The sequence below is a fragment of the Sturnus vulgaris genome, chromosome 27, assembly GCF_052056855.1.
Source record: "Sturnus vulgaris isolate bStuVul1 chromosome 27, bStuVul1.hap1, whole genome shotgun sequence".
Classification (NCBI taxonomy): domain Eukaryota; kingdom Metazoa; phylum Chordata; class Aves; order Passeriformes; family Sturnidae; genus Sturnus; species Sturnus vulgaris.
In genome coordinates, this window is record NC_142269.1 from 4600057 (window position 1) to 4626012 (window position 25956).

The 25956-nt window shown below is 60.6% G+C and overlaps 2 protein-coding genes across 2 annotated transcripts; both read left to right on the forward strand.

Moving 5' to 3' along the window:
- Positions 1–215: 215 nt before the first annotated feature.
- Positions 216–4803, forward strand: PPP1R1B (protein phosphatase 1 regulatory inhibitor subunit 1B). The gene is made up of 8 exons (XM_014885363.2): positions 216–486; positions 1618–1678; positions 2046–2068; positions 2778–2853; positions 2945–3052; positions 3626–3694; positions 4140–4286; positions 4372–4803. Exons 1-8 carry the CDS (start codon positions 406–408, stop codon positions 4458–4460), a joined length of 654 nt encoding a protein of 217 aa, XP_014740849.1. The 5' UTR covers positions 216–405; the 3' UTR covers positions 4461–4803.
- Positions 4804–5478: 675 nt separating this feature from the next.
- On the forward strand, positions 5479–24982 carry STARD3 (StAR related lipid transfer domain containing 3). Its single transcript, XM_014885512.2, has 15 exons — positions 5479–5589; positions 10667–10919; positions 13751–13828; positions 14018–14095; positions 14188–14241; positions 14344–14461; positions 15455–15550; positions 16977–17032; positions 17745–17837; positions 19016–19078; positions 20041–20136; positions 20625–20704; positions 21034–21138; positions 22295–22388; positions 24347–24982. Exons 2-15 carry the CDS (start codon positions 10707–10709, stop codon positions 24449–24451), a joined length of 1329 nt encoding a protein of 442 aa, XP_014740998.1. The 5' UTR covers positions 5479–5589; positions 10667–10706; the 3' UTR covers positions 24452–24982.
- Positions 24983–25956: the final 974 nt, after the last annotated feature.

Consider the following 25956-nt stretch of genomic DNA (forward strand, 5'->3'; position numbering starts at 1 on the left):
CCCCCCACCTCTGTGGAGACTCAGACATAAGGGACAGGGACACACATGGAGCCACTCGTTCCTGTCCCATCCCAACCGGCCACTGCTGGTGGGGTTCCGCATGGCAGGGAAGGGGTTAAGGACCCCCCACAGGTTGGCTGAACCCCCTGGGGGGCTCCCCAAGGGCTCATTATCGCGGCCTCAGCCCCCCTGCCCGGGGAGGGGGGGATGAATAATTCAGCGCCTGGTAGGAAGACGTGTCCTCCCTCCCTCTCCTTCCTCCTCCTCCTCCTCCTCCTCACCGGCTCTGCCTTCCCCACCTCCCGCCACTCTCATTCCTCGCCGTACCGAGCCCCGGGTGCCACCGAACTCCGCTCGGTACCGGTGCCAGAGACCCCCGGGCTCCGGTGACTCCCGGCCAAGGCCATGGACCCCAAGGAGCGCAAGAAGATCCAGTTCTCCGTGCCGGCCCCCCCCAGCAACCTGGACCCCCGCGCCGTGGAGATGGTGAGGGGGGAGCGAGGAGAAGGGAGAGGGAAGCGGGGAGCGGGACCACCCCGGGGGTCCCTCGTCCCTCCCAGGGCAAAGCGCTGCCGGTGACCTCGGGGCAAGGAGGGACCCCCGGAATGACCGTGTGGGACCGGAGGGGGGACACCGGAGAGCCCCAGGGTGCTGGAGGGAGGCGGGGAAGGACGGGGACAGTGGGGACGGGATGGGGACAGACTGGGACAGGAGGGATGGGATGGGACAAGGGGGATTGGAGGAGACGGGATGGACAGGATGGGATCGGAAAGCAGGACAAGGGGGATCGGAAGGGACAGAGGGGACAAGGCACGGGATGGGACAAGGGGGATTGGAGGAGACAGGAGGATCAGGATGGGACCGGCAGAACAGGACAAGGGGAATCGGAGGGGACAGAGGAGACAAGGCAGGGGATGGAAGGGACAGAGTGGACGAGGGGATGCACTGGGACAGATGGGATGGGACATGGGGGATGCGGTGGGAGGGGACAGAGGGAGGGAGAGGATGGATCCGGGGGGAGATCGGAAGGGACAGAGGGGACAGGAGGGAGAGGATGGGACAGGCAGAGCAGGACAAGGGGGACCGGAGTGGGCAGGACATGGGACGGGCAGACCGGACGGGACTGCGTAGGGGACACAGAAAGGGACAGGATGGGGGGAGAGACGGGGACAGGACGAGAGAGCTCCAAGGTCCCCGTGGAAGCTGCGGTCCCGCGCAGGGAGAGTTGTGCCAGAGGGACAGGGACAGGGACAGGACAGGGATGGCACAGGAGAGCAGGGAAGGGATGAGACAGGGAGAGCACAGGATGAGGACAGGGATGGGATGAAGGGGACAGGACACGCTGGGAGTCGGTGCAGCCACCCCCACCGGTTGTCCCTGATCCAAGGGGACGTCCCCAGCACACGCCGGACCCCAAGCCCCCCCGGGGGAGCTGGGGCTCTCATGGGGCCGGACACACTGGGGACACCCCGGGGACCCTGTGCCGGGTGGGTTCGCGGCCCTGCACCCACAAGCGCACACACGCTCACACAAGTGCAGACACGTGTCCCTGGGGCGCAGGGCAGGGGACAGGGGACCCGGGGCGTCCCCAGCCGGTGACACCCCGCTGTGCCCCAGATCCGCCGGCGGAGGCCCACGCCGGCCATGCTCTTCCAGCTGTCCGAACACTCCTCCCCTGGTGAGCGGGGCAGGGGTGGGACACGGGGCAGGGGACATCTGGTCCAGGGACGGGAGGTGGTGGCAGGGATGGGATACGGTGTCTGTCATGCACGGTGTGGCATGTCCGGGATGGGACATGGTGGCAGGGAGGGGACGTAGTGGGGGTGGGATGTAGTGTCACCTGTGGAATGGGATGTCTGGAATGGGACACAGCGGCAGGGAGGGGACGGGGTGTCACATAAGGAAGGGGGTGGCAGGGAGGGGACGCGGGTCCCCGCGGGCAGGGTAACCCCTGGAGACGGGTCCGAGGGTGGGCAGGGCCCTGCCCGGCTCCTCTGGGTGCCCGTGTCCCGCTCACCCTTCTCTCCCTGGCGCCGCTGACACAGAGGACGAGAACCTGCCGTACCAGGTGAGTGGGCGCCGGGACCCCCGACACAGCCCCGCTCCCCCGTCCCATGTCCCCTGGGGGGGTTATCGGGGCCCAGCCCCGGCGCCTGGAGCTTATCGGCTCCTTCCCAGCACGGGCACACGGCGCCAGCGCCGGGCACGGGGACGCGGGATGGGGACATGGAGCCGAGCCAGGCTGTAGAGCTCGGCCGCGGTGCAAACCAGCGCGTGACCGTCACGGGGTCACCCCCACAGTGTCCCCAGTACTGTGTCCCCAGCGCCACATCCCCATGGAGGGGTCCCTGTCGTGGGGTCCCAAACATAAGGTCTCCATAACAGAGTCACCATCAGGGGTACCCCAAAACCACGTCCCCAAGGCAATGTCCTCATCGTAGGCACCGCAATTCCACGTCCTCGTGGCAGTGTCCCCATAATGGGGGTCCTCAACATAGGATCCCCAAGGCAGGGTCCCCATGGAGGGGTCCTCAGGACGGTGTCCCCAGTACCCCATCCCCAATTCAGGGTCCCAGCGCAGGCTCTCCATGGCAGGGTCCCATCATGGTGTCCCCAACACCACGTCCCTAGTTCCACATCCCCTTAGCAGGGTCCTCATTGCCGGGGAGGGATGGGTGTCATCCTTGGGTCCCCATCTCGAGACCCCCATCGCAGTCCCCCCCACCTCCCCCATGGGGACACCAGGCCCCCCAGTCCCGACCCCGCTCTCCCCGCAGCGCTCGTCGGGCGAGGGCTGCCTGCTCAAACCAAAGAGGACCAACCCGTGTGCCTACACCCCGCCCTCGCTCAAAGGTACCGCCCGCGGGGGGAACGGGGGCAATGGAGGGGCTGGGGGGACATCCCAGGGCTCCCAGTGCTCCCAGTGACACCGCTGTCTCCCCAGCGGTGCAGCGCATCGTGCAGTCCCACCTGGAGAGTGGCATGGGCGGGGGTGACAGCTCCGACGGGGAGCCCGATGACGGCTGCGACCCCGACAGTGCCCTCGAGTCTGGTAAGGGGACGGGGGGACGTGGGGATGGGGCTGCCAGAGCCCAGGGGATGCGGGGACATGGATGCCACAGCCTGGGGGACACAGGGACATGGGGAGGGGCATTCTGGAGCCCAAGGGATGTGGGGATGGGGCTGCTGGAATCTGGGGGACGGGGACATGGGCCTGCCAGAGCCAAGGGAACAAGGAGCCGTGGGGACACCGGGTCACAGACACAGGGATGCCAGAGCCCAGGGTATATGGGGACAGGATTGCTAGAGTTTGGGGGACACGGGGACGGGGGCCATCATCCTCTGTAGCCCTCGGGGACAGGGTTGGGACACGGACTGGCTGCTGCCGGTGCTGCCTGTCCTTTCTGCCGGTGCTTCTTGTCTTTGCTGCCCACTCGCCCGCCGGCGAGGCCACCACGTTCCCCCGCCGGGCCTTGTCCCCGTCCCCCGCGGGGCCGGGTGACGCCAGCCGGACCCCCGGCCGCTGCGTGACGCGGCACTGCCCGGCCCCGGCGGTGCCCCGGCGGTGCCCCGGTGCCGCGCGTGCCTCGCCGTGCCCCGGCCTCATCGACCCCCGCCCGGGCAGCCCCGGGGAGCCAGGGCAGAGCCGAGCGCAGCTACTTCCCCGCCGGGCTCAAGGCGCACAAGAGGAAAGGTAACGGGATGGGGACGGGGGGGGACAGGGATGGGGATGGGTGGCGACGGGGATGGTGGGAGGGTGGGGGATAGATGGGGATAGGGGTGACGGGGGCATGGGGATGGCCAGAATGTGGGGAGAGGAAAGGGGATGGCAGGAGGACAGACATAGTGGAGGTGACAGCAGAGAGACAGGGGTGGCAAGAGGATGGGGACACTGAGGGGATGGGCTGGTGGAGGAATGGGGATGCTGGGGGACAAGGATAAGGGGTGGTGGGAGGATTGGGACAGCAGGAGGATGGGGACACAGGGACAATATGGGGACGTGGCTGCTCGCTCGCCTGCTGCATCTCCTCGCCTGGGGATGCCGGGCGGCCACGAGGGCTTGAGGCCGTGTCCCCCCGTGCCTCAGCGGGGTCGCCTCACGCTGTGGGTCCCTGGGGCCACCGTGCTGGCCCCTACAGGCGGGCAGAAGGTGTCCTTCGCCGGCGGCATCGACGAGCGCGAGGAGGACCTGAAATCGCTGACGGTGTCAGAGATCCCCGAGGACCCCGAGGGAGCGGAGGGTGACGAGGAGGAGCCAGGACAGGAGCAGGACGGTGGCACCGGGGGTACGTGGGGTGTCACCCCCCACCTGCTCTCCCTGCCGTCCTCAGTGCCACCACGCCCGGTGCTGACCCCCGTTTCTGTCCCCAGAGCGGCGACACGTCGGCTTCGCCGAGGTGCCCTCGCGTCCCATCGGCACCGAGCGCCACTCGCCCACCTTCCCGCTGGGCACCAGTTAGCTGCCACCGGGCACCGGGCACCGGCCCCCCGGCCCCCCCCGGCCCCCGCAGCTTCGCCTGTGCCCCCCGGCTGCCCCCCGCCCGCTGCCTGCGCTTCGTCTGCCGTGTGCCATGTGCCGTGCGCCATGTGCCGTGTGCCGCGCCATGCTGGGCCACGCCGGGACACGTCGGGACCCCCGGCCACGGCCGCCCCCTCCCCACGGGCCTCGTGCCCCCCCGGCTGCCGGTGCAGGAGCCGGGGATGGGACCCCCGGGCGCTGGCGGGGTCTGGGCCTCCCCTGGCTGCTGCCCCCCGGCCCCAACCGAGCAGAGCTCCCCGCCCGCAATAAACGGCTGTACAGAGGCTGGAGCGTGTTTGGGGGGGGTTGCGGCCATCGGGGGCTGGGGTCTCTGATCCCCTTCGTGGGGGACGTCTGGCCCTTGTTGGGGGGGGTGACAGACTGGACATGTGGGGCAGGGCATGGGGGGGCCTGGTGGTCTGTGGGCTGGAGCAGGACATGTGGGACAGAGCCAAGGGGCGCCCCATGAACAACCCCCTCTCCTACGGGGAATGGTCTGTCCTTCGCCCCACTGATTCCCCCCATATGGGAAATGGTGTCTCCCAGCCCCATGGATACTCCCCCACCATAGAATGGTCTCTTCCAACCCCCCACTGGAGAATGGTCTCTCCCAGACCCACGGGCACACCCCCAAGGGGGGAATGGTCTCTTCCTTGCTCACCCCATAGACAATCCCCCTCCACATGAGGAATGGTCTTGCCCTCACCCCACTGATTCCCCCCTTTGGAATGGTCTCTCCCAGCCCTGCTGATTCCACCTCCCACCAAGAATGGTCCTTCCCAGCTCCACTGATTCCCCGCATGAAAAATGGTCCCTCCCACTCATAGCGATTCCCCCTCCCATGGGTAACGGTCGTTCCCAGCCCCACTGACCACCCCCTCGCTGCGAATGGTCTATCCCAGCCCCCACCGATCCCCCCCTTCCCGCGGTGAATGGTCTGTCCCCGCTCCCCCCGCGGCCGGCCATGGTCGGTGCCGGCGCAGCCTCTCTCTGGAGTTTCGCTTCCGGGGTCAGAGGTGGCGGCGGGGCCGGAAGCGGCGCCCGGCGGGACCCGGACCCGGCACCGGGAGGTACCGGGGGGGACACGCGGGGGCGGCGGCACCTTGGGGGGCTCAGGTCCATTCCCAGCCCCGTTCCGGGTCTGGGACGGGCGGTGCCGGGCTGTGCGCGGACTCCGGTGGCTCAGCCTCGGTGGGGCCTCGGTTCCGCTTCGGTTCCCGGGAGCGCAGCCGCCGGTGGGAGCGGGACGGGACAGGGCTGTCACTGGGGATCCTGGGCTCAGTACCGGACCGCACCACGGGCCCGTTGCCGGCTCCGGGAGGCCTCGGGCAGCCCGCCGGGCCCGGTCCCGTTATACGCCCTGGCCTCGCTTCACGCCCGGAGCCCCTCGGGCGGATCCCGGGGGTCCCGGCAGCGAGACCCCGGCACGGGGAGCCCCGAGCGCGGCCGAGGGGAGAGAATCGCTCCGGTCCGGGCTCCTTTCACCGGTGTCACCTCCGGGAGCCTGCGGGGATCGGGAATCCGGGACTGGGGGGGCTCCTTGGCGGGGGGCCCGAGGGGCTCCCGGGGGTGCCGGCACTGCCGTTCCCTCGATCCCGTGGCAAGCTCGGAGCTCTGGGATACCCGCAGGGGTCGGGGGTTGCAGGGTGGGGGTCCGGGACTGGTCTGTGCTGGGATCCCGGGCTCTTCCCGCTGCTCCAGGTGTTGGAAAAGCCCCCGGGCTTCATCCCCTGCCCGAGGAAGGACAACGCCGGGACCACCCTGGGGACCCTTTTGCTGGAGGGAGGGGGCAGCGTGAAGCCCCTCGCTGGCTGTGCCCCCAGGGTTCCAAATCCCGACCCAAACCCAGCCCCATATCCCAACCCCAATCCCGCTGGGAATGGTGTCTCCCGACCCCCGGGAGCGGGACCGGGGGGGTCACAGCACGAAACCCCCAAATGCTGGGCTGTGCCTCTCGCTGCCTTCGGGACACGGCGAGGAGAGCCCTAAGTTTCACCCCAGATCTTTTGGAAATGAGGGGAAATGCGGGATGCTGCAGGATCCCGCGGCTGGCTCCAGGACAAAGCTGCTTTTCCCGAGGCTCTCTGAGTGTCCCCCTCTCTCCCTGCAGTGCCAGGGGCTCCCGGGGGTCTCGGTGTCCCCACTTTGCACTGAACCGAGGCCTCTGCAGAGCTTTGCCAAAACCATTGGATCCTTCCCAGCTTTTTTTTTTTTTTGGATGGAGGTTCAGTGTCTGGTTTAATATTGACCTTTTTGTTATTTCAAAGGGAAGCTCCGACACCCCTTAGTGCCCAGTGCAGCAGTCGGGGTCTCCATCCCTCTGGTTCTCCAGGTGTTCTCTCACCTGGCAAACTCCACCCTCTGGAATATCCCACAGTGATCCCATGTCCTTTGCCCCTGGGATGGCTCAGGGGGCTACAGGGGTTTCTGGGGGTGTTCCCCACCCTGGTCTGCTCGTCCTGGGACAGGGGACAGGAGGAATTGTCACATGAGCCATGGGGAAGTGTGAGAGGAAGGAGAAGTGGTGTCACGAGGTGGGAGAAGCTCCTGACTGGGAACTGGGTCATTAATGAGCAAACGGGGCTGGGGTTGGGACAGGAAAGCAGCTCAGGGATGAGGTGACACGGGGCTTTGGGGGGCTGTGGCAGGGTTGGGACATGCCTTGGCACAGCCCCTGGGAATGTTTGGGTGGCCAGCGTCCTGCTGGAACTGGGCTGATGGGGTTTTGGGGTGGTGGCACTGGGTTAATGATGGTTTAGGATGGTGGCACTGGGCTGGCAGGGTTTTGGGGTGGTGGCACTGGGCTGATCGGGTGTTGCTGGGTGTTGGTGCTGAATATTGATCAGGATTTCACCACTGCCCCTCCTCCGTGTTTGCTTCCTGCTGGCATCCACAGGATGTGGCATCACCCTTGTCCCTGCAGCCCCTGTCACCTCCTAATCCCCAAACTGGGAGGTTTCCCTAGCAAAAATCCTTCTCCAGAGTCTCAAAATCCTCTTTTTTGATTCAGAGAAGCCCAGGTAGGTCCCTGGAGTGTCCCTTGGGCTGTGACCTGTCACATGGGGTGCCCCCCAGGCTATGATTTGTCACCCAGAATGTCCTCTGTGCTGTGATTTGTCACCCAGGGCGTCCCCCTGGGATGTGATTTATCTCTTGGGATGTCCCCCAGGCTATGATCTGTCACTTAGGGTGTCCCCCAGGCTGTGAGCTGTCATTTGGGGTGTCCCCCAGGCTATGATCTGTCACCCACAATGTCACCTGGGCTCTGATCTGTCACTGAGTGTTGGCCCCTTGCTGGAATGGAATCCTGGAATCATTTAGGCTGGAAAAGCCCTCCAAGATCATCAAGCCCAACCCTTAACCCAGCACAGCCATGTCACCCCTAACCCACGTCCCCAAGTGCCACATCCCAGGGATGGCAACTCCACCAACACCTGGGCGGCCTCTTCCAATGCCAGATTGTCCTCTGAGTGAATAAATCCCCCCTGATACCCACCCTGACCCTCTCCTGGCACAGCTTGGGGCCTTTCCCTCTCATCCCATCCCTCATTCCCTGGGAGCTGAGCCCGACCCCCACCTGACCCCCTCCTTGGCAGCCCCTGGGCTGCTGGAGCAGCATGCGGAGGATGCTGGAATGCATAATGGTGCTCAATAATTCATCTGTCACCCAGGAACAGCCACGTTTCTCCACATCCAGCCCCTGCTCCCAGCTCTCTCAGCTGCTGGAGGGAGCAGCTCCAGCGGAGGGGGGCAGGGGGGGCTTGTCTGGGATTCAAACATTCCTGCTCTGCCCCACAGTGCGGGTTCTCCCTTGGGAATTGGATGGTTTGGGAGGGGTGTGTGTCCAAAACAGCCTAAACCTCCTTGGGAAAACTGGGATGAATAATGGATGAGCTGCACCAGGGTGCACTGGTGCCGTGTCCTGCCTGTCCCCGTGTCCTGCCATGTCCCAACACCCCTTTGTGACCCCGCTTGGCGTCTCTGGAGCCTCTCCGGGTGATTTTAAAGCGCTGTGAAAGTTGGGGAGGGGCTGCCTAAGTGCAAAGTGCTGTTGGGCGGGAGGAGGAGGCGGCGGCAGCCCTGGCAGGGGGGGATTTATTATTTATCCCTCACAGATGTCCTTAACTTTTGTCACTTCGAGCCGGGCCCGGTGCTTGGAGCTGCTGATCCAAAGTGACAAGAATTCCAGCTCCTTCCCAAGCGCCTCTGAGAGGGACTAACAGGGATTTGACAGGAGTCCAGCTTTGTTCCCTTTCCAGCCCTGGCACTTCTGGGGGTGGGATGCAAAAACCTCTGGCTCAGGGATCCAAACTGCCCCAAATCGGGCTGTACCTCCTTCAAGTGCTCCTGGAACACACCTGGCTTCACATTCTGTGGGATTTTTCACTTCCCACACATCAAGGCACAACCTTGTGACCTTTTCCCGTGGACGCTGCAGCCTCCTGGGTGTCACAGTGGGATCTGTGGTGGACAAACCTCCCTGGAATCCCAGCAGGCACAAAACCGCTGGGGCAGGAGCTCACACCACAATCCGAGGGTTTTTTTTTTTTTTTTTTTGGAGGCAAAACATCCTTGAGCAGGAGGATTTAGCAGGGAAGGAGTTTGTGGCTGTGCCGTTGCCGTGGGTGACTCAGAGGTGGCAGCGGGGCCAGGGCTGACAGATCCCTGGCCCGACCTGTTCTGGGATCCTCGTTCCGTGTTTGTCCCCCGCGTTTGCTCCCTGCCCACAGGGGCCTCCTTGTGCTGCGCTGACGGAGAGGAAAACATTTCAATACAATGGTTGGCACAGCTGCAGGAAAACAGCCCCGGCTTCCAACACCTCACTCGTGCCGGGATCGTGTGCCCGGCACTGCCAGGCGGGGCTGGGACACGGGGCAGCTCCTTCCTGACACTGGGACATGGAGCAGCTCCTTCCTGACACTGGGACATGGAGCAGCTCCTTCCTGACACTGGGACACGGGGCAGCTCCTTCCTGACACTGAGACATGGAGCAGCTCCTTCCTGACACTGAGACATGGAGCAGCTCCTTCCTGACACTGGGACATGGAGCAGCTCCTTCCTGACACTGAGACATGGAGCAGCTCCTTCCTGACACTGGGACATGGAGCAGCTCCTTCCTGACACTGAGACATGGAGCAGCTCCTTCCTGACACTGGGACACGGGGCAGCTCCTTCCTGACACTGGGACGTGGAGCAGCTCCTTCCTGACACTGAGACATGGAGCAGCTCCTTCCTGACACTGGGACACGGAGCAGCTCCTTCCCTGACACTGGGACACGGAGCAGCTCCTTCCTGACACTGGGACACGGAGCAGCTCCTTCCCTGACACTGGGACACGGAGCAGCTCCTTCCTGACACTGGGACACGGAGGAGCTCCTTCCTGACACTGGGACATGGAGCAGCTCCTTCCTGACACTGGGACATGGAGCAGCTCATTCCTGACACTGGGACATGGAGCAGCTCCTTCCCTGCTCTTGGGACGTGGAGCAGCTCCTTCCTGACACTGGGACATGGAGCAGCTCCTTCCTGACACTGGGACACGGAGCAGCTCATTCCTGACACTGGGACATGGAGCAGCTCCTTCCCTGCTGCTCTGCCTGGCCCAGTTGGGCATCAGGCCCAGGGTTCTCTCCTGGCTGTGCAGGTTGGGATCTGTTCCAATGGAATGCCCAGCTCCCAAGGCTTTGCCTTCCCTGCAGAGGGAAGAGTGGCTCCGTGATTTCAGGGAGTGCTCCCAAAACATCCTCAGATCCCTTTTCCTGTGTCCACGGTGTCTCCATGGGGTTTAGGGCCCCTTTTTCTTCTTCCACAACACTTTCATGGGGTTTGCAGCTCCTTTCTCTGCTGCCTTGGCATCTCCATGGGCTTTGGAGCCTCTTTTCCTACTGCTATGGCATTAAAGCTCATCCAGTCCCATCCCCTGCCAGAGCAGGGACACCTTCCACTATCCCAGGCTGCTCCCAGCTCGGTCCAGTCCAGCCTTGGACACTTCCAGGGATCCAGGGGCAGCCACAGCTTCTCTGTGTACCCTCTCAGGGAGGAATTTCTCCCTGGGATCTGATTTGCTCCTGGGATGATTTGCCATCAGAGGGGGAGAGGAGCAGGGGTGTGGCCAGGCCTGAGGGTCCCCTGGGTGTGTCCCCGCAGGTGACGCTGTGGCCGATGTCCCCGGAGCCGACCCCGGAGGATGAACAAGCCCACGGACCTGCAGCACGACCTGGAACGAAGCCTCCCAGCCATTGCTTCCATCAGCTCCTCCTTCTCCCAGAGCCAGGGCTTCTCCCCGTATTTCTTCTCCCCCGAGAAGAGAAAAGCCATCTCAGATGTGAGGAGGACCTTCTGCCTCTTCGTCACCTTCGACCTGCTCTTCATCTCCCTGTTGTGGATCATCGAGCTGAATGTGAGTTGGAGGAAGCAAACCCGGGGAATCTTTGCCCTTTTTAAGCTCAGTTCCCTCCGTTAATTGCTCTGTTCCAGCACTCCTGGGACAGATCTTTGTTTGCTGTTCCCAGCGCTGGCCAAGGAGCCGCTGTTCTTTAGTGTAAACTAAAGTCCAGCTCGTTTCCTGCCCCGGGGTTTTGTCGGGGCTGTCCAGGGTTGTTAACACCGTCCCTTTGTTGTGCTGTAACAAGATTCAGGGCCTCTGGAATCACCAAGCTGAGCCAAATTCCCCTCCTGCTCCCCTGGCCTGACGCTAAGCTGCTCCCTGGGTTTGCTGCTGCCGTGTTCTCAGAGCATCAGAGGAGCAGGGGAGGATCCTCCAGGGGCTTTGATCCCGAAATTCTGTGCTAATCTCAGCTTTGGGAAGCTGGAGGTGCTGCTCCACCTCCCAAGGGATTGTTGAGGGGGCTGTGAGTGGTTTGCTTCATTCCAAAGCGACTCACAAGCTGCTGTGTTTGCTCTGTGTTGCAATAACAGGGAAAATCCAGTTTATTTACCTCAGTCCCACGAAGTCCAAATCCCTCCCTGGGCTATATTTTGTTTTTATTTTCCCTGAACTGGCCCTGGCTGGTTTCAGGTACTCCATGTCCTCCCCTGGAGCAGAGATGAACAGATAGACCCTGGGCTCTGGCCTGCATTTATCAGCCCTGGATCCTGCTGCTCCCTCAGCAGCTCTTATCTCTGCCCTCCTTATCTCTGGGTGTCTGCACTTAACGGAGTGTCCAGGCCAGCAGCTCCTCACCCTGCCCAGAGCCCCCTGCTCCCCACCCCCCCTTAGGAAAAAGCATCTCCCAGCCAGCATTCCAGCGATGCCGACACTGTCCTGGCCAAGCCCAGCTTGGACCCCGGCCCCCTGCCCTTGTCCCAATCCTGTCAGGGAGAGCTGCTGGAATTCCAGCCCCCAGGAGATAATCCTGGCTCGGTCACCAGGGTGATGCTGAGCGTGGGTCGTGCAGGTAGCCATTAATGAGTGACTAAGTGCTGATATTTGGGCCCCCGAGCTGAGATGCTGCATATTTAAAGCCATTAGAGCAGCTTATTTGCCTGGTTATGGAGAGCAACGGTTTGATTTCATGATTTCATGACTAATGCCTTTTTTCTTTTTTTTTTTCTTCTTTTTTTTTTTTTTTATCCAACCGTTTCCTTCCCTGTGAGATAAGCTGAGCAAATTGCCCCTCGTTAAAAGCAAACCATAATTGTGCAGGCTGGGTGCTCTCAGAGCCAGGGAGATGCCTCAGGTGGTTCATCTGCCTGGTGCACAGGCTGTGTTTAAGCTGAAAACATCCCCCAAACCACGACCCAAACCTTTCCCTGTGTCTCATCCTTCCTGCAGCATCCCATGGAGTTGGGGTGTGGGGATGAAGCTCTCGGTGGCCACTGAGCAAAGCTGGCCCAAGTCCTGTGGCCACAGGTCAGCTGGAGGCACAGCCCAGTTCTACCCCCCTCTTTTTGCTCCTTTGTTGTATGTTAACCCCATCCCAGACTGGGAGGGATCCCTTCCCAATCCCAGTGGTTGCCTGTGCTGCTCTTGGAGTGCCAGGACACCCTTCTGCCACCACCTCATTCCTCATAGCCCATCCACCAGAAGCACCCCCCAAAAACCATCACCCAAAACTTTCCCTTGTGTCTCCTCCTTCCTGCAGCATCCCATGGAGCCAGGGAGAGGGGAAGAGGCTCTTGGTGGCCACTCAGCAAAGCTGGCCCGAGTCCTATGGCCACAGATCAGCTGGAGGCACAGCCCAGCTTCACCCCCCTCTTTTTGCCTCCCTCTCCCTGGATTTTAAGCCAGAGCCCTGACCCAGAGGGATCCTTTCCCAGTGGCTGCCCTTGGAGTGCCAGGACACCCTGGCTGCCAAGGACTGGCCCGAGATCCACCAGCCTGTTCCTCACAGCCCATCCAACAGCTGCTGGCTCCACCAGCTCCCAGCCAGCTGGGCCCCATCCAAAGCCATAGCCTAAAGGTGAAACATTTGTTCCAGTTACCTGAGCCCTCCACTTCCTCCCAGACAGCCATTCCAGGCTCTCAGAATTTATGGTGGCCAAAGGATCAGGGCTGTCAGACCCTGGATTATCTCGGGATGAGTTTTTTTCCACACTCCTGTCAATCCCAGAGAGTGTTTTTGCCTCTCTCAGATTCCCTTGCAGCCCGCGGCTGTGCATCCCCCTCTCCTCCCTCTTCCCCTTTGCCAGCACGTTTGATCCTGCTGGTTCCCTTCTTCCATCACATTTCCTGGAGCACTGCTGTGAGCTGTGGGAAGCCAGATGGAGGGAGAAGGGACCCCTCAGTGCTCTGCAAGAGGAGGATCCTTAAATCCCCCCAGGTCCTCAGTGACACCAAGAGGCCCCACAGGAAGGTGTTCAGTGCATTAGTGAAGGTTCCTAAGGAACGTTTTTCTTGTGGTTTTCCATTTTTTCCACGTCTCCTCCCATTCCTCTGGAATCTGCCTCCTGGATGAGGTGGGCAGCAGTGGCAGGTGTCCATCCTGGGGCTCCAGGCTGTGAGGAACTGGTGGCTGTGCTGAGCCAAGGATTTGGGTGTTGGAAATCACCACTTAAAGGTGGTTAATGTCCCTCCTGCCTCACCCATGCTCCTGGGTGTGAATCCCAGGGGGAAATGTGATGTGAATCCAGGCAGGAAATGTGCCATGGGATCCTCCCAGGTCCTGTGGGACCTTTTGTATTCCAGGTACATTCCCTGGCCTGGCCATAACCCCAGGCACTGCTCAGCTCCTTCTCCCATGAGTTTCTTATCAGTGCACTCAAAACTTCCTTCTTCCCTGTCTCCCTCAGACCAAGGTGGGCATCAAGGAGAACCTGAAGGATGAAATCATCAACTACAAATTCAAGACGTCGTTCTTTGATATCTTTGTGAGTATCTCAGCCTCCTGCAGGGCTCTGGAGCTCAGTGGGGCAGGGAGGGTCTGGGGTCTCCCGTTGTCCTCCTGGTGGAGCCTTGACCCATCTGTTTCCCGGGAGCTGGCAGCTGTCCCTGCCCTCCCAGCACCTGGCAGAGGTACAAGGGCAGTGACTGGTGTCGCTGGGTGTTTGTTGTTGCAGCTCTTGGCTCTGTTTCGTTTCGTTGTGCTGCTCTTGGGCTACGCCATCGTCCGCCTGCGCCACTGGTGGGTCATTGCGGTAAGGAGGCACTCCAGCCTTTCCTCTGGGGAGTTTCCCCTCTCCTCCTGGGCTTCTCAGGGATCTCTGAGCTCTGTCCACTTATTTTTCAGGTCACTACACTGGTATCCAGTGCCTTCCTGATTGTGAAGGTCATCCTCTCCGAGGTTGGTTTCCCTGGGCTCGCAGGAAGTTGCTTTGTGATTTCTCAGTGCTGTTTTATTCCCTGTTTGGGTCATTCTCTGTGGTCTCTGCTTCTTTCCACACAGCTTCTGACCAAAGGGGCTTTTGGGTATTTACTTCCCATTGTCTCATTTGTCATTGCTTGGCTGGAGACCTGGTTCCTGGATTTTAAAGTCCTAACTCAGGAAGCAGAAGAGGAACGATGTGAGTATTTTTGTTCCTCTCTGGTAGGAGTTGGACAAATCCAACCGTGCCTGGGTTTGCTGCTGCTCTGGCAGCACCTTGATCTGACATTTCTGGAAAAGGGATCTCCAGGCTGGCTGGGATGGGAAGTGCCTGACTCAGTTCTGTTATGGTCAACAAGTCTCTTCAGGGGAAGAAAATACCAGATTATAAAAAGCATCTTTTAATTGAGGGGAGAAAAATGTGCCAGATTTCCCAATGGCTGGATCCTGCAGCCAGACGTGCTGGAGACAGAGCTTAGCTCTGCATGAGAGAAAGTGTTTGGAAACAGGGAGGCAAATGCCAGGCAGAGTGTTGGACTCCCTGTTCCTGATATCTGTGTTTGGATCTGGCTGGAGCCCTTTTCCCAGGAGGGCTGCTGGAGTCACAGACACATTCTGTGGCACGGGGTGACTTATGAGGTGTGAAATTCTGTGGCCTGTGGCCTCTGAGGTCACACTGACCAGGGATTGGGGCTGGCCTAATGCTTCACACATCACCCTGTAACTTCCAGGGTCCTTCTAGGGAGCTGATCTGGTTTGTCCCTCTCCCAGAAGTCACTGTCTGGGAAGTGGCACCAAAGTAAAAAGGGGCATTTGTCAGGCGGGGCTCAGTCAGAAATGCTCTGAGTTGAAAGCACCAGAGGATGTTTGGGTCTTGCAAGGCTTTAAGTTGAAAAATGATCAAGTGTTTAATGCCTCTATTGGATTAGGCTCAGGTTCCAAATTGCTTCCAGGGGAAGCTCTTATTTAATTAGATGCTTAATCGCCTTTGGATTATTTGACGGGCAGAAGAGCCCATTGATCTCCGGGGCAGATAAAACGTCTCAGACAAAAGATGAGGCACCAGGAGCTGAGGCTGGCTGGTGTCAGTGGGAAAAGACATGGGAAAACGTGGGAAAAACAAGAGGGTGTTCGAGCAGGGCTGAGGTCCCAGTACCTGGCAGGTGTTAAATTCTCCTGCTCCCATTCCCAGGGTTCCTGGCAGCCCAGGCTGCAGCCTCGAGGCCACTGCTGTACCCCCGAGCCCTCTCCGAGGGACAGTTCTACTCCCCACCCGAGTCCTTTGCAGGTAAGGTCACCTGTGCTGTCACCTCACTTCCCGTGCTCATCCCACCATGGAATTCCTCAGCACCATCATCCCTTCCCTGAGCTCTGCCTCGTTATCCCAACCCTTGGCAGAGCCTCCAAGAATTGACACTGCAAAGCTCTCCCCTCTCTGTGCCTGCACCTGGGCAGGGGTGGCACTGCCACACTCTCCACGTGACGCCTTTTTACCAGAGCCACCCTCATCCCTGCGAGCCTGGCTGCAGCTCTGCAGGGAACTGGAGCCTTGTGTGGGCTTGGGATTAAATGCTCTGAGCTGTGTGCTTGGAAAATGCTGCCCTGGGGTGAGGGCACGGGGGTGGGTGGTCACAGGCAGTGAGGATAAGGGCTGGTGGCACGTCAGTGCCCTGTGCCAGCTCTGGAGAGCTCCTGGCGTGGGAGTGGGGACATCTCAGCTGGATTGTCCTGGTGTTGCTGAAACCCAGGCTGAGCTCAACCCTCTGGAGCTTTTGTCCTGGTGTAGCTGAAACCCGGGATGAGCCCAGCTTTCCAGAGCAGTTGTCCCAGTGTGGCTGACACCCAGGACAAGCCCAGCCCCCTGAAACACTTTTCCTGGTGTAGCTGACACCCAGGACAAGCCCAGCCCTCTGGAACACTTTTCCTGGTGTAGCTGACACCTGGAATGAGCCCAGCCCTCTGGAACACTTTGTCCACTGTAGCTGCCACCCACGCTGAGCCCAGCTCTCTGGAGCAGTTGTCCCAGTGTAGCTGGCACAGGGATGAGCTCAGCCCTCTGGAACACTTTTCCTGGTGTAGCTGAAACCCGGGATGAGCCCAGCTCTGCAGAGCAGTTGTCCCACTGTGGCTGACACCCAGGACAAGACCAGCACCCTGGAAAACTTTTCCTGGTGTAGCTGACACCTGGAATGAGCCCAGCCCTCTGGAACACTTTTTCTGCTGTAGCTAACATCCAGGACAAGCCCAGCCCCCTGAAAAACTTTTCCTGCTGTAGCTGGCACCCAGGACAAGCTCAGCCCTCTGGAACACTTTGTCCACTGTAGTTGACACCCACACTGAGCCCAGCTCTCTGGAGCAGTTGTCCCAGTGTAGCTGACCCAGGGATGAGCTCAGCCCTCTGGAATAGTTGTCCCAGTGTAGCTGACACCCAGGATGAGCCCAGTTCTCCAGAGCAGTTTTTCCAGTGTAGCTGACACCTGGGATGAGCTCAGCCCTTTGGAACACTGTTCCTGGTACAGCTGACACCCAGGATGAGCTCAGCCCTCTGGAGAGCCAAGCAGGTGTTCAGGGAGACAGGGCCAGAGTCATCCTCACTGACAGCCCTTCCTGTTGGATAAGGGACAGGGATCAGACACTGTCCTCCCACGAGAAGGGAGGGAGGTTGTACCAGTGGAGTGTTCATTAACTGTGAGTTAATTGATGCTTCCCCGTAGGCTCAGACAACGAATCTGATGAGGAAGGTGTGGGGAGGAAGGCCTTGACATCTCAGGTAAACAGGGGCTGGCCCTGCCCTCAGCTCCAGGCTGATCTGGGGCTGTGGGAGTCTCCCCAGTCCTGTGGTCCCATTAGGTTCTGCTGCCCCCCATTGCAGACCCCTCAGCTCTGGGGACGTGTGGCTGAGCCCTCTCTGTGCCACGGGACTGGTGGCATCGTAGCCACTGCAGGAGGAGTCATCTGAGCCCCCCAGCTTTGTCCCATTCCCCAGAGCTGTGTGCTCTTCCCTGCAGCATCCCACAGGGGTGTGTTCTGGCTCTGCTCCTGCCTGTCCCTCTCGCTTCCCCCTTCCATCCCTGGTCACATTTGGTCACATTCTGGGCATCACCTCACCTGTTCCTGTGGTTTGAGGGCTTGACCTCCCCAAAACCTGGCTGGGCACAGCCTTTATGCCATTTTCCAAGAGATCCTGCTCCTGTTCAGCCCCAGTTCTGGCTCCTCCAGGAAGGAAGCTGCACATCCCAGAGCCCTTTGCCTGCTGGAAACCCTCCTGCTAAGGCGGGAGCCGCCGGGAGCAGCTGGTGTGTGGATCCAAGCCAGGGCGGGGAGCGTGACTTGGAGCTCCAAAACGAGGCCTCTGTGACCCAAATTAAGAGATTTCTGATCCCCTTTCCCTCTGCCAGCCCTGGGAGGGGGGGGAGCAGCCTCACACACACTCCTCGAGCTTCCTGCACGCCCAGCTAATGAAATCCTCTCTTCTTTCCCAGGAAAAGGAGTATGTCCGACAAGGCAAAGAGGCCATGGAGGTTGTGGACCAAATCCTCGCCCAGGAGGAGAACTGGAAGTTTGAGAAAAACAATGCAAGTGTGGTTTTTCCTCCCCAGCTGGCAGAGGGCATGGATGGCTTAGCAAAAACCGGGACAAACGAGGCTTTGGAAACCTCCTTGCGCCATGAAAAATTAACAAGCGTTACAATTACCTGATTGAATTAGGAATCTATTCCAGTTCAGTTAAATGTAAAATCCCCTCTTATTTAATTAGACGTTTAATTGCCTTGCAGTTTGACAGGAGAGGGCCCTTCCCTCCTCCCTCTGTCCGGAGGCTGGGCAGGGGCAGCCCGTTCACCTTTGGGATGCAGAGCCATGGGAAGGAGCAGGGGAATGCTGATCCCACAGCTCCAGCCCTGCCCTTGCTCCATGGCCAGGTGCCTTTGAGCCTGCTGGGAGCCCAGACTGGGGTCTTGGCCCATGTGGGGCACTAACTGCTCTTCCCACCCTCAAAGTCACTGGTGTCCCCCTTCCCCAGCACCTGGAACCTGGGTGGGGTGCTGGGGTGTAAATTTGGGATGTGGCTCTGCCTACTCCAGACTTTTCTGGGGTGCAAAGAGCTCTTCTCTCTCTCAGAAGAGTGGAGAGAAAGAGAAGGGGTTTGCCCCCCAAGCCCAACCTTGTTTCACAAGGTTGAAACACGACTGGGGGGTGCGAATCCTGCAAACTGCTGTCTCATCTGGTGTTTCAAATTCCCCTGTCAAGTGATCCTTTGTCTGATGCCAAACTAGCTGGGCAGATTGTTTTCTTTTTCCAAAGGGGGATGGATTTAAATAGACTAATCAGAGTTTAACACAGGGCTAACGATGAAAGGTTTTCATCTGCCCATCCCTGGCCCCTCCGGGGAGGCTCCTCTCAGCCGTAGGTAACACCAGCAGCGCTGGCAGCGAACCCCCTTCGCACCCCGGTGCTGCTACAAAGAGAATGTGACCTTGACGTGGGGTTTGCAGCCTGGCACGGGCTGGATTCTTTTTCTGTCTCATCCCTGCTGCCTCTCTGGATATTGTTTTGTTGATGGAAATTTAGGCATGGCCAACTGAAATGTGCTCGGGGCGGTTTCTGTGCTGAGGTCGCAGCCTGGTGTGGGGGGCAGGGGGTGATGAGGGGCTGCAGGGGGTGACAGGAGCCTCAGAGTTTTAGCAAACTTCACCCTAAATAGAAACAATCCCTTTTTGCTGATAAAAAACACAACTCTCTCATCTCTTGCACAGGACTTTGGTGATGTTGTTTACACTTTTGAAATCCCGTTCCACGGCAAGACCTTTATTTTAAAGGTAAGAACATCCTTGGGCCGATGCCTTGGTCTCTTTGGCACGGGGAAAGAACCAAGGCTCAGCTTTCAGGACAGGTCAGGCTGCAGAACACCCTCCCTGTGCTTGAGACAGACGAACAGCACTAGGGAATCTCTCCAGGAAAACCCCTTGGCCAGCAGACAAACTCCCCAGTAAACATCCAAGGCTCCAGACTCCGCTGGTAGAGTCGGGAGCAGGTGACTGCAAGACTCGCTTCCAACCCCAGCATCTCGGACTAATCTGACCAAGGAGGCTAATTGGAACTAATTGCCAGCAAGGCCAGGGCTGAGTGTGCGTCTGCTGCTGCCTGGCACGGGGCAGAGCTGCTCGGAAGTGCCTTGCTCTGTGCCCTCTCCCAAGCTGGAGTGGCTTGGCTGGGAACCACGCTTTAATGAAGCGTCGGTGCTGCCGTGGCTTTTCTTTGTTCCAGTGCATATGTTGCCTCGCTGGCAGGAGCTGCCAGTGGAGCAGCTCTGTGTTCACCAGCAAAAGCTGGATGGTCCCACTTTACTGCATTAACTGTTTGCCTCCGAAGATCCCCGCTCCCGTGGGGACTGGGGGGGGGAATGGAATGGATGCTGTGTGTGCTGGAGCTTGGAATGGCTTGGGGGGAAAAAAATCGAAACAGTCAAAAATGCAACTTCCCCAAGCAATGGTGCATGGGGAACTGCTGAGGGTGGGAGAGGGGCAGACAGGCAGGCAGAGCTCAGTGACTCCCAAATCCTGAGGTCTGTGTGTGTGCTCCCTGACCCCATGTGTGCCCTGGGAGCACTGGGACAGAGGGGTGACAGCCGTGGCTTTGCATGCAGGGGGACCAGGCCAGCCTTACCCCTCCCCTCTCCTGTGATCCCACTTGTCCTTTGTGTTGTGCCCTGTTTTCCTTAAAAATAATCTCCCCCAAGGGGGGCAGAGGGGCTGGCTGACTGCTCTGGTTCTGTCCTCAGGCTTTCCTGCAGTGCTCTCCTGAAATGGTTTACCAGGAGGTGATTCTGCAGCCCGAGAAGATGATCCTGTGGAACAGAACAGTGGCAGCTTGCCAGGTGAGCGTGCCGGACAAAGATGGCTTAATCACAGGAGCTCCTTGGAGCGGAGAGCTGCAGCTTCCCTGTCCAACACAGGCTGCTGGCAGTGCCGGGGCCGAGCTGGATCCCAGTCACCGAGGCGTTAAATCTCCGCCGCTCATCCGTGCGCTCCGCGCGCTCCGCGGCAGCCGGCTGCACGCCTGTGCCCGGCCAAGAGCCCGAGAGGTGGGCAGGGACAGGGGCCAGGCCTGAGCCAAACCTGCCTCTGCCTGGTGGGAGGGTCTGGACCTCCCGGAGGGGAGCTGGAGGTGACACCTGTGCCCTCCAGAAAGTCAGGAGACGAGCCCGTGCACGCACCGCTCATCTCCCTCGGCCCCAAAAGAACCCCTGGTCTGATCCCGGTGCTGATTTGGGGGAGAGGCTGTATCCTCTTGGCACGTGCAGGCTTGGAGGTGCAATCTGAGCAAATCTCCCTTCTTTTTATTGATTGCCCTGCCCTTCCCCAGATCTTGCAGCGGGTTGAGGACAACACAATCGTGTCGTACGACGTGGCGGCCGGAGCTGCCGGCGGGGTGGTGTCCCCAAGGTCAGTTCATCCCATGAACATCCCCCAAACCACAGGAAGACCCCCATGGGGCACTGGGACTGCTCTGGGCTGCTGGGACTTCTGGTAGGGCTGGTTGGCTCTGCAGTAACACTCCCAAGGGCGAGCAGCCCCGAAAATTTCCTCCAGACACTCCTGGCAGAATTCTCAGAGCTCCAAACCTCGGTCAGTCGGGCTCCCGGATCTCAGTGCTTGGCTGTGCTTTGTCCCTGTGTTGACACAGCCCTGCCACAGCCTCTCCCAGCAGTCCAGAGAGCGGGCTCTGCCCCCTCCACATCCCAGGTGTGTTTTTAAGCCCTTTCTTTGCACAGGGATTTCGTGAACGTGCGTCGGATCGAGAGGAGGAGAGACAGGTACGTTTCCTCAGGGATGTCGACCACGCACAGCCTGAAGCCTCCGCTCTCCAAGTATGTCAGGTGAGAGGCAGGTGCTGTTTTTTCAGCTGGGATCATGCACTTCTGCAGAGCTTCAAGGCAAAGAGCCACTTAACTGCAAGCCCTGCTGCCTTCCTGGCAGGATTTGCAGGAAGCTGAGCTATTTGTGGAGCTGAACCTCGCTTCCCTTGTTCGTCTCCCTTTGTTCAAGAAACTCTCGGTGCTGTCAGCGGTGCTGGGGCGTTTCCCAGCTCGGGGGAGTGGAGGTGCTGACCAGTAACAGCACGAGCCCCATCCCAGTCCCACATCCTGTTTATGTAACAGTTAATTCCCAAACAGGAATTTCTGAGGGGCAGTAAACAGCTGGCTGTGGCTCCGAGCCTCTCACATGCCTTTGTGCTCCTCGTAAACTGCTCACTCACCAAATTTGAGGCACCGAGGGGTGAAACGAGGATGGAGCAGCTCCCAAAATCTCAGCAGGGCTTTGGCCTCTCCCCTTCTGAAGGGACAGGCTGGTGATGGATCCCGGCGGGGTCGGGCTCATCAGACAAGGACTCCTTGTTCCTGCCGGGGCCCAGCTGTGCCGCCGCGCGCTCCGATTTTGGTTTTCTCAATAATCCGGTTAAAGTAATTGACATTTTATCTCAGAGCTGTTGGAGCTGCCTCAGTCTATTTAGGAACTGGGGACTTCAGGGCCTGGAAAAATCCTGTAACGAAGGCACACAGCAAAAATAGCGTGTTCGGAAGAGGGAAGGGAAATCTGTATTTGGGCTGTGTGTGCACAGCTCCCGTCTCAGAGACAGATCAGATGGTGCTGGGAAGGATCTGGGGGCTGGAGTGACAAGTGCTGAGCCTGTCCTGAGCACACAGAGTTTCCTGGGGCCTCTTGTTTGCACCCAGGGTTGTTCCTGGGAAAGCTTCCCGTGGGGAGCAGCTGGCACAATCCAGAGGCAGAGCTGCTGCTCCACCGGCAGCCCTGGCGCTGGTGCTGCCAAGGCACCTGTGGGAAAGCTGCCCTGCCGTGCTGTCTGATGTACCTGGAGCCAAGGCACACACCTTCCCAGGTTCCCAGCATCTGCTCCTGCACCACTGGGCCCTGGCCTTCACTGCCAGGCTCAGCTCTGTGCAGTGCATCCCAGAGAATCCCAGCCAGAATTCCAGCCTGGCTCTGCCTCACCCTCTTGGCTTCCCTCCACAGGGGTGAGAATGGGCCTGGAGGATTCATCGTCCTGAAATGTCCCAGCAATGCCAAGGTCTGCACCTTCATCTGGATTCTCAACACGGATCTGAAGGTAAAGGCAGCTCCTGGGTGAGGTGGCTGTGCCCCATCCCCAGCACAGCTCTCCCCTCTCCCCGGGGACCCAGCAGCCCAAATTCCTGCTCCAGGATCCCAGCAGCCATGGAAGTGCCCCCTTAGCAAGCCCTGAGGGACTCGGGTTTGGCAAGTGGGGGTTAAACTACTCCAAAATCCCCCTCCTTTCCCAGGGAGAGTTTGGGAAGCTCTTCCTTACCTGGAAGCTCTTCCTTATTTAAGATCTCACTTAGGGGTTTCACCTCTGAGTGCAGGTAGGAGGTTTTTATCCTCTTTGGTGACCAAAACCAGTTTGAGGCATGGCAAGTTTTGTGCCACGGGAGCACTCCAGAGGAGCAAACCCTGCTCCCAAACCCCTTGGCACGACCACAACCACCCAAAATCCACCCCCGGGAGAGCGAGCTGCCCCGGGTCCGGAGTTATTTGTGGAGCCGCGTGTCCTTGCCGGTGTCCCGGACAAAAGGCAGCGCACGGAGGGACCGGGATGGGGCGGATGCGGGAGCGGGAGCGGAGTTGGCCCCGTTCCTTCCTCCGCGGAAGGTTGACGTGGTAACGGCGCTGCCGCAGCAGCACAAAGGCTCCATTCATCCCTCGGCTGTGCTGCAGCGCTGCTGCGGCCCCCTCCTCTCTCCTCCCCTCCCCTCCCCTCCCACGGCCCCCTCCCCTCCCCCAGAGCCCAGCGGCTCCTGCCTGTCTTGCCAAACGCTTCGGGAAAGCTTTGGGGAAGCGCCGAGAACAGGCAGGAGCAGAGCGTGCCCTTCCCACCCCGTTGTGCCAGGGATGTGTTTTCCTGCCGTGGATCTGGCGCCCATCACGGGCAGGTTTTTTTTAGGGGGGTAACAAACCCCCCCCCCCCCCCCCCCAAACGTGGTGGGGCTCGGAAAGAAAAGAAATTCCTTGTGCTTCCCGGGCCGAGCGCTCCCAGCGCCGCCTCTGCCGTGGAAGGAATGCCGAGCTATTAATAAACTATTAATAACCCCCAAGTGCTCCCAGCGCCTTCCCCAGGGGCTCTGCCAGCGCCCAGAGCCCTCCACAGCTCCTCGCTCTTCCCTTTGGCCCTGCACGAGTATTTATAGCCCATGGCTCATCCCTTCCTGCTCCTTGGGGGAGGGAGGGAGGGAGGATTCCGCACGTGTGTGTGTTTGGGTCCGGAGCTCCTGTCGGGAGCAGCGGCCTCGCACTTTTCCTGCCCCCTGTGCCCGAGGGAAAACCTGCTCCAGGAAAAGATCTGTGCTGGACCACCCCAATCCCGGGGGAGGGGAGTGTCCTGTGCCTGCCTGACCCTCGGGATAGTTGTCCACTCCTCCCTCCGTGCCCCTGGAGCAGTTCCCAGCCCTGCCTCAGCTCCCTCCTCCCCAGAGACAAGGATTTATTATTTTTTTCATGGATCTCCCACCACGGAGCTGAGGCCGAGGCGGTGGGGGGGGGGGGGTGAGTCGTGCAGGGCTTTTTTAGAGAAATCCAACCACGTTGCAGTTCCTCCCCCGGATCGGAGCTCCCTGAGAGCCGCAGCTCCGCACAGCGGTGCTCCTGCATCCCTGGATCCCTCTGGGGTGGGGTGGGATGGGATGGGATGGGATGATGGGATGTTCAGTCCCCAGCCCAGCCCTCACTTCTGTCCCTGGAGCACTCCAGGGCAGGTTGGGTGTAGCTCCCAGCCCCAAATCCTCATGTCCCCTGGAACACCCTGGAGTGGGATGGGACCAACCCCCAGCCCTCGTTCATGGCTTTGTGTCCCTGGAACCTTCCAGAATGGGATGGGGGCAGCCCCCAGCCCCAAACCCTCACTGATATCCCTGGAACTCTCCAGAATGGGATGGGGGCAGCCTGGTTAATGGGCCTGTATCCCTGTCCTTGGAGGATCCCGGGGTGGGATGGGGGCAGTCCCCAGCCCCCAGTCGTCCCTCACAGCCCCGTGTCCCTGTCCTGTGTCTGCAGGGTCGCCTGCCCCGGTACCTGATCCACCAGAGCCTGGCTGCCACCATGTTCGAGTTCGCCTTCCACCTGCGCCAGCGCGTGGCCGAGCTCTGCTCCAAGCCCTGAGGACATTCCAGTGCCCTCTCTGCTCTGTGGGGACAGGGACAGGACCCTGCACCCCACCAGGGAGGGGTCCCCCCATTACCAGGGGGGCTCAGCCCTTCCTCCCACCACGGCTGCCCCCAATCGGGGCCCTGGACCCGACTGTTCCGTGCCAAATCCCTGCCCTGCCCCCCTAGAGGGCTGGAATGGCCTCTCCTCCCCACAGACAGGTTGGGGGCTCAGCTGGCACCCCCAGATTCCTGTCACTGCACCCCAGTTCCGTGAGGGAGAGGGGACAGAGGTGGTGGCCACGTCGGTGAGGACTCAGCCCTGTGCTGGGCTCTGCCCCTCCACCAGTGAGTGAAGGCACAGTTTGTGTCCCCCCACACCCACCATAACCCCGGGGCTGTGCCCCCCACATTGGGGACAGCACTGGGGACCCCCCCAAACCTCCCCTTGGCGCTGGCCAAGCCCCCTCCTTCCCAAACCTGCAGCTCCTGGCGGAGCCAGGGATTTGCCTTAAGCAGAGACTTTGATCCTTTTTGGGGGTGCGGGGCGGGGGGGGGGGGGGGGGGGGGGTGTTGGGGGTGGGGGTGCGGGGGCGACTGCGTTTCTCTACCTGTGAGCGCCGTGTGCTGCTCTAAAAACAGCAGCGGCAGCAGCGCGGGGCCGCCCGCACACGGGGGCTGCGCTGAGGGAGGGGGGCACCCACAGCCCCCCCCCAACCCCCCGGGCTCTCTGCACCCCCCGGGGGTCTGGGGGGATCCGGGGGGGGGTCCTGGGGGCCCCCAATCTGTGAGGGCTGAATTAAAGCCTTGCACTGTTTGCAGCTCCGTGTCACCCGTGTGCTCTTTGTCACCCAGTGAATCAGAGGGGTGCAGATGTGGGGCTGGGGTCACCCTGAAGTCCCCCCCCCCAGCAGGAAAGGGTGGGGTCTGCAGGCTCCTTGGGCTACTGGCCGTGGGTGGCCCTGGCCGTGGGTGGCCCTGTCCCCCACCCCGTGGTGGCACAGGCAGCTCCATCGACCTGGAGCATTTCTGAGCTGTCCCCAGTGCCCCTCCAACCCTGGGTTCATCCCCGGGGTGGGACCCCCACTCCTGGGGGCAGCTGGGGGGGCTGGAGCCCCTCGTCCTCTCTGTCACCAGCCACATCCACGTGAGCCCTGGCTCACTGGCACCCAACTGTTGGCCCTACAAACAGCTCATTTGGGGGTCCCTACAGCCCCAAACCCCTGTCCTGGGGAGTGGACACACACTGGAAGGGACCCCAGTGCCCCTCTGGGGTCGCTGTGGGTGGCGCCGGGATGGCACAGAGGTGGCACGTGGCACCCCAGGGCTGTGGGGGGCACAGGCAAAGGCCAGACGTGCCCTGGGCAGGTGCCAGGGCGGGTCCCTCCGGTGCCATCACGTTGCTGGCAGGGTCTGCCCCGCGTCCCCATGGCGGGGAGGGGGGGGGGATACACCCGTGGGTGCCACACACGTGTCCGAGGTGCCACCGCCCCCGCTCGCCCCCCCTTGGCAGCGCCCGGT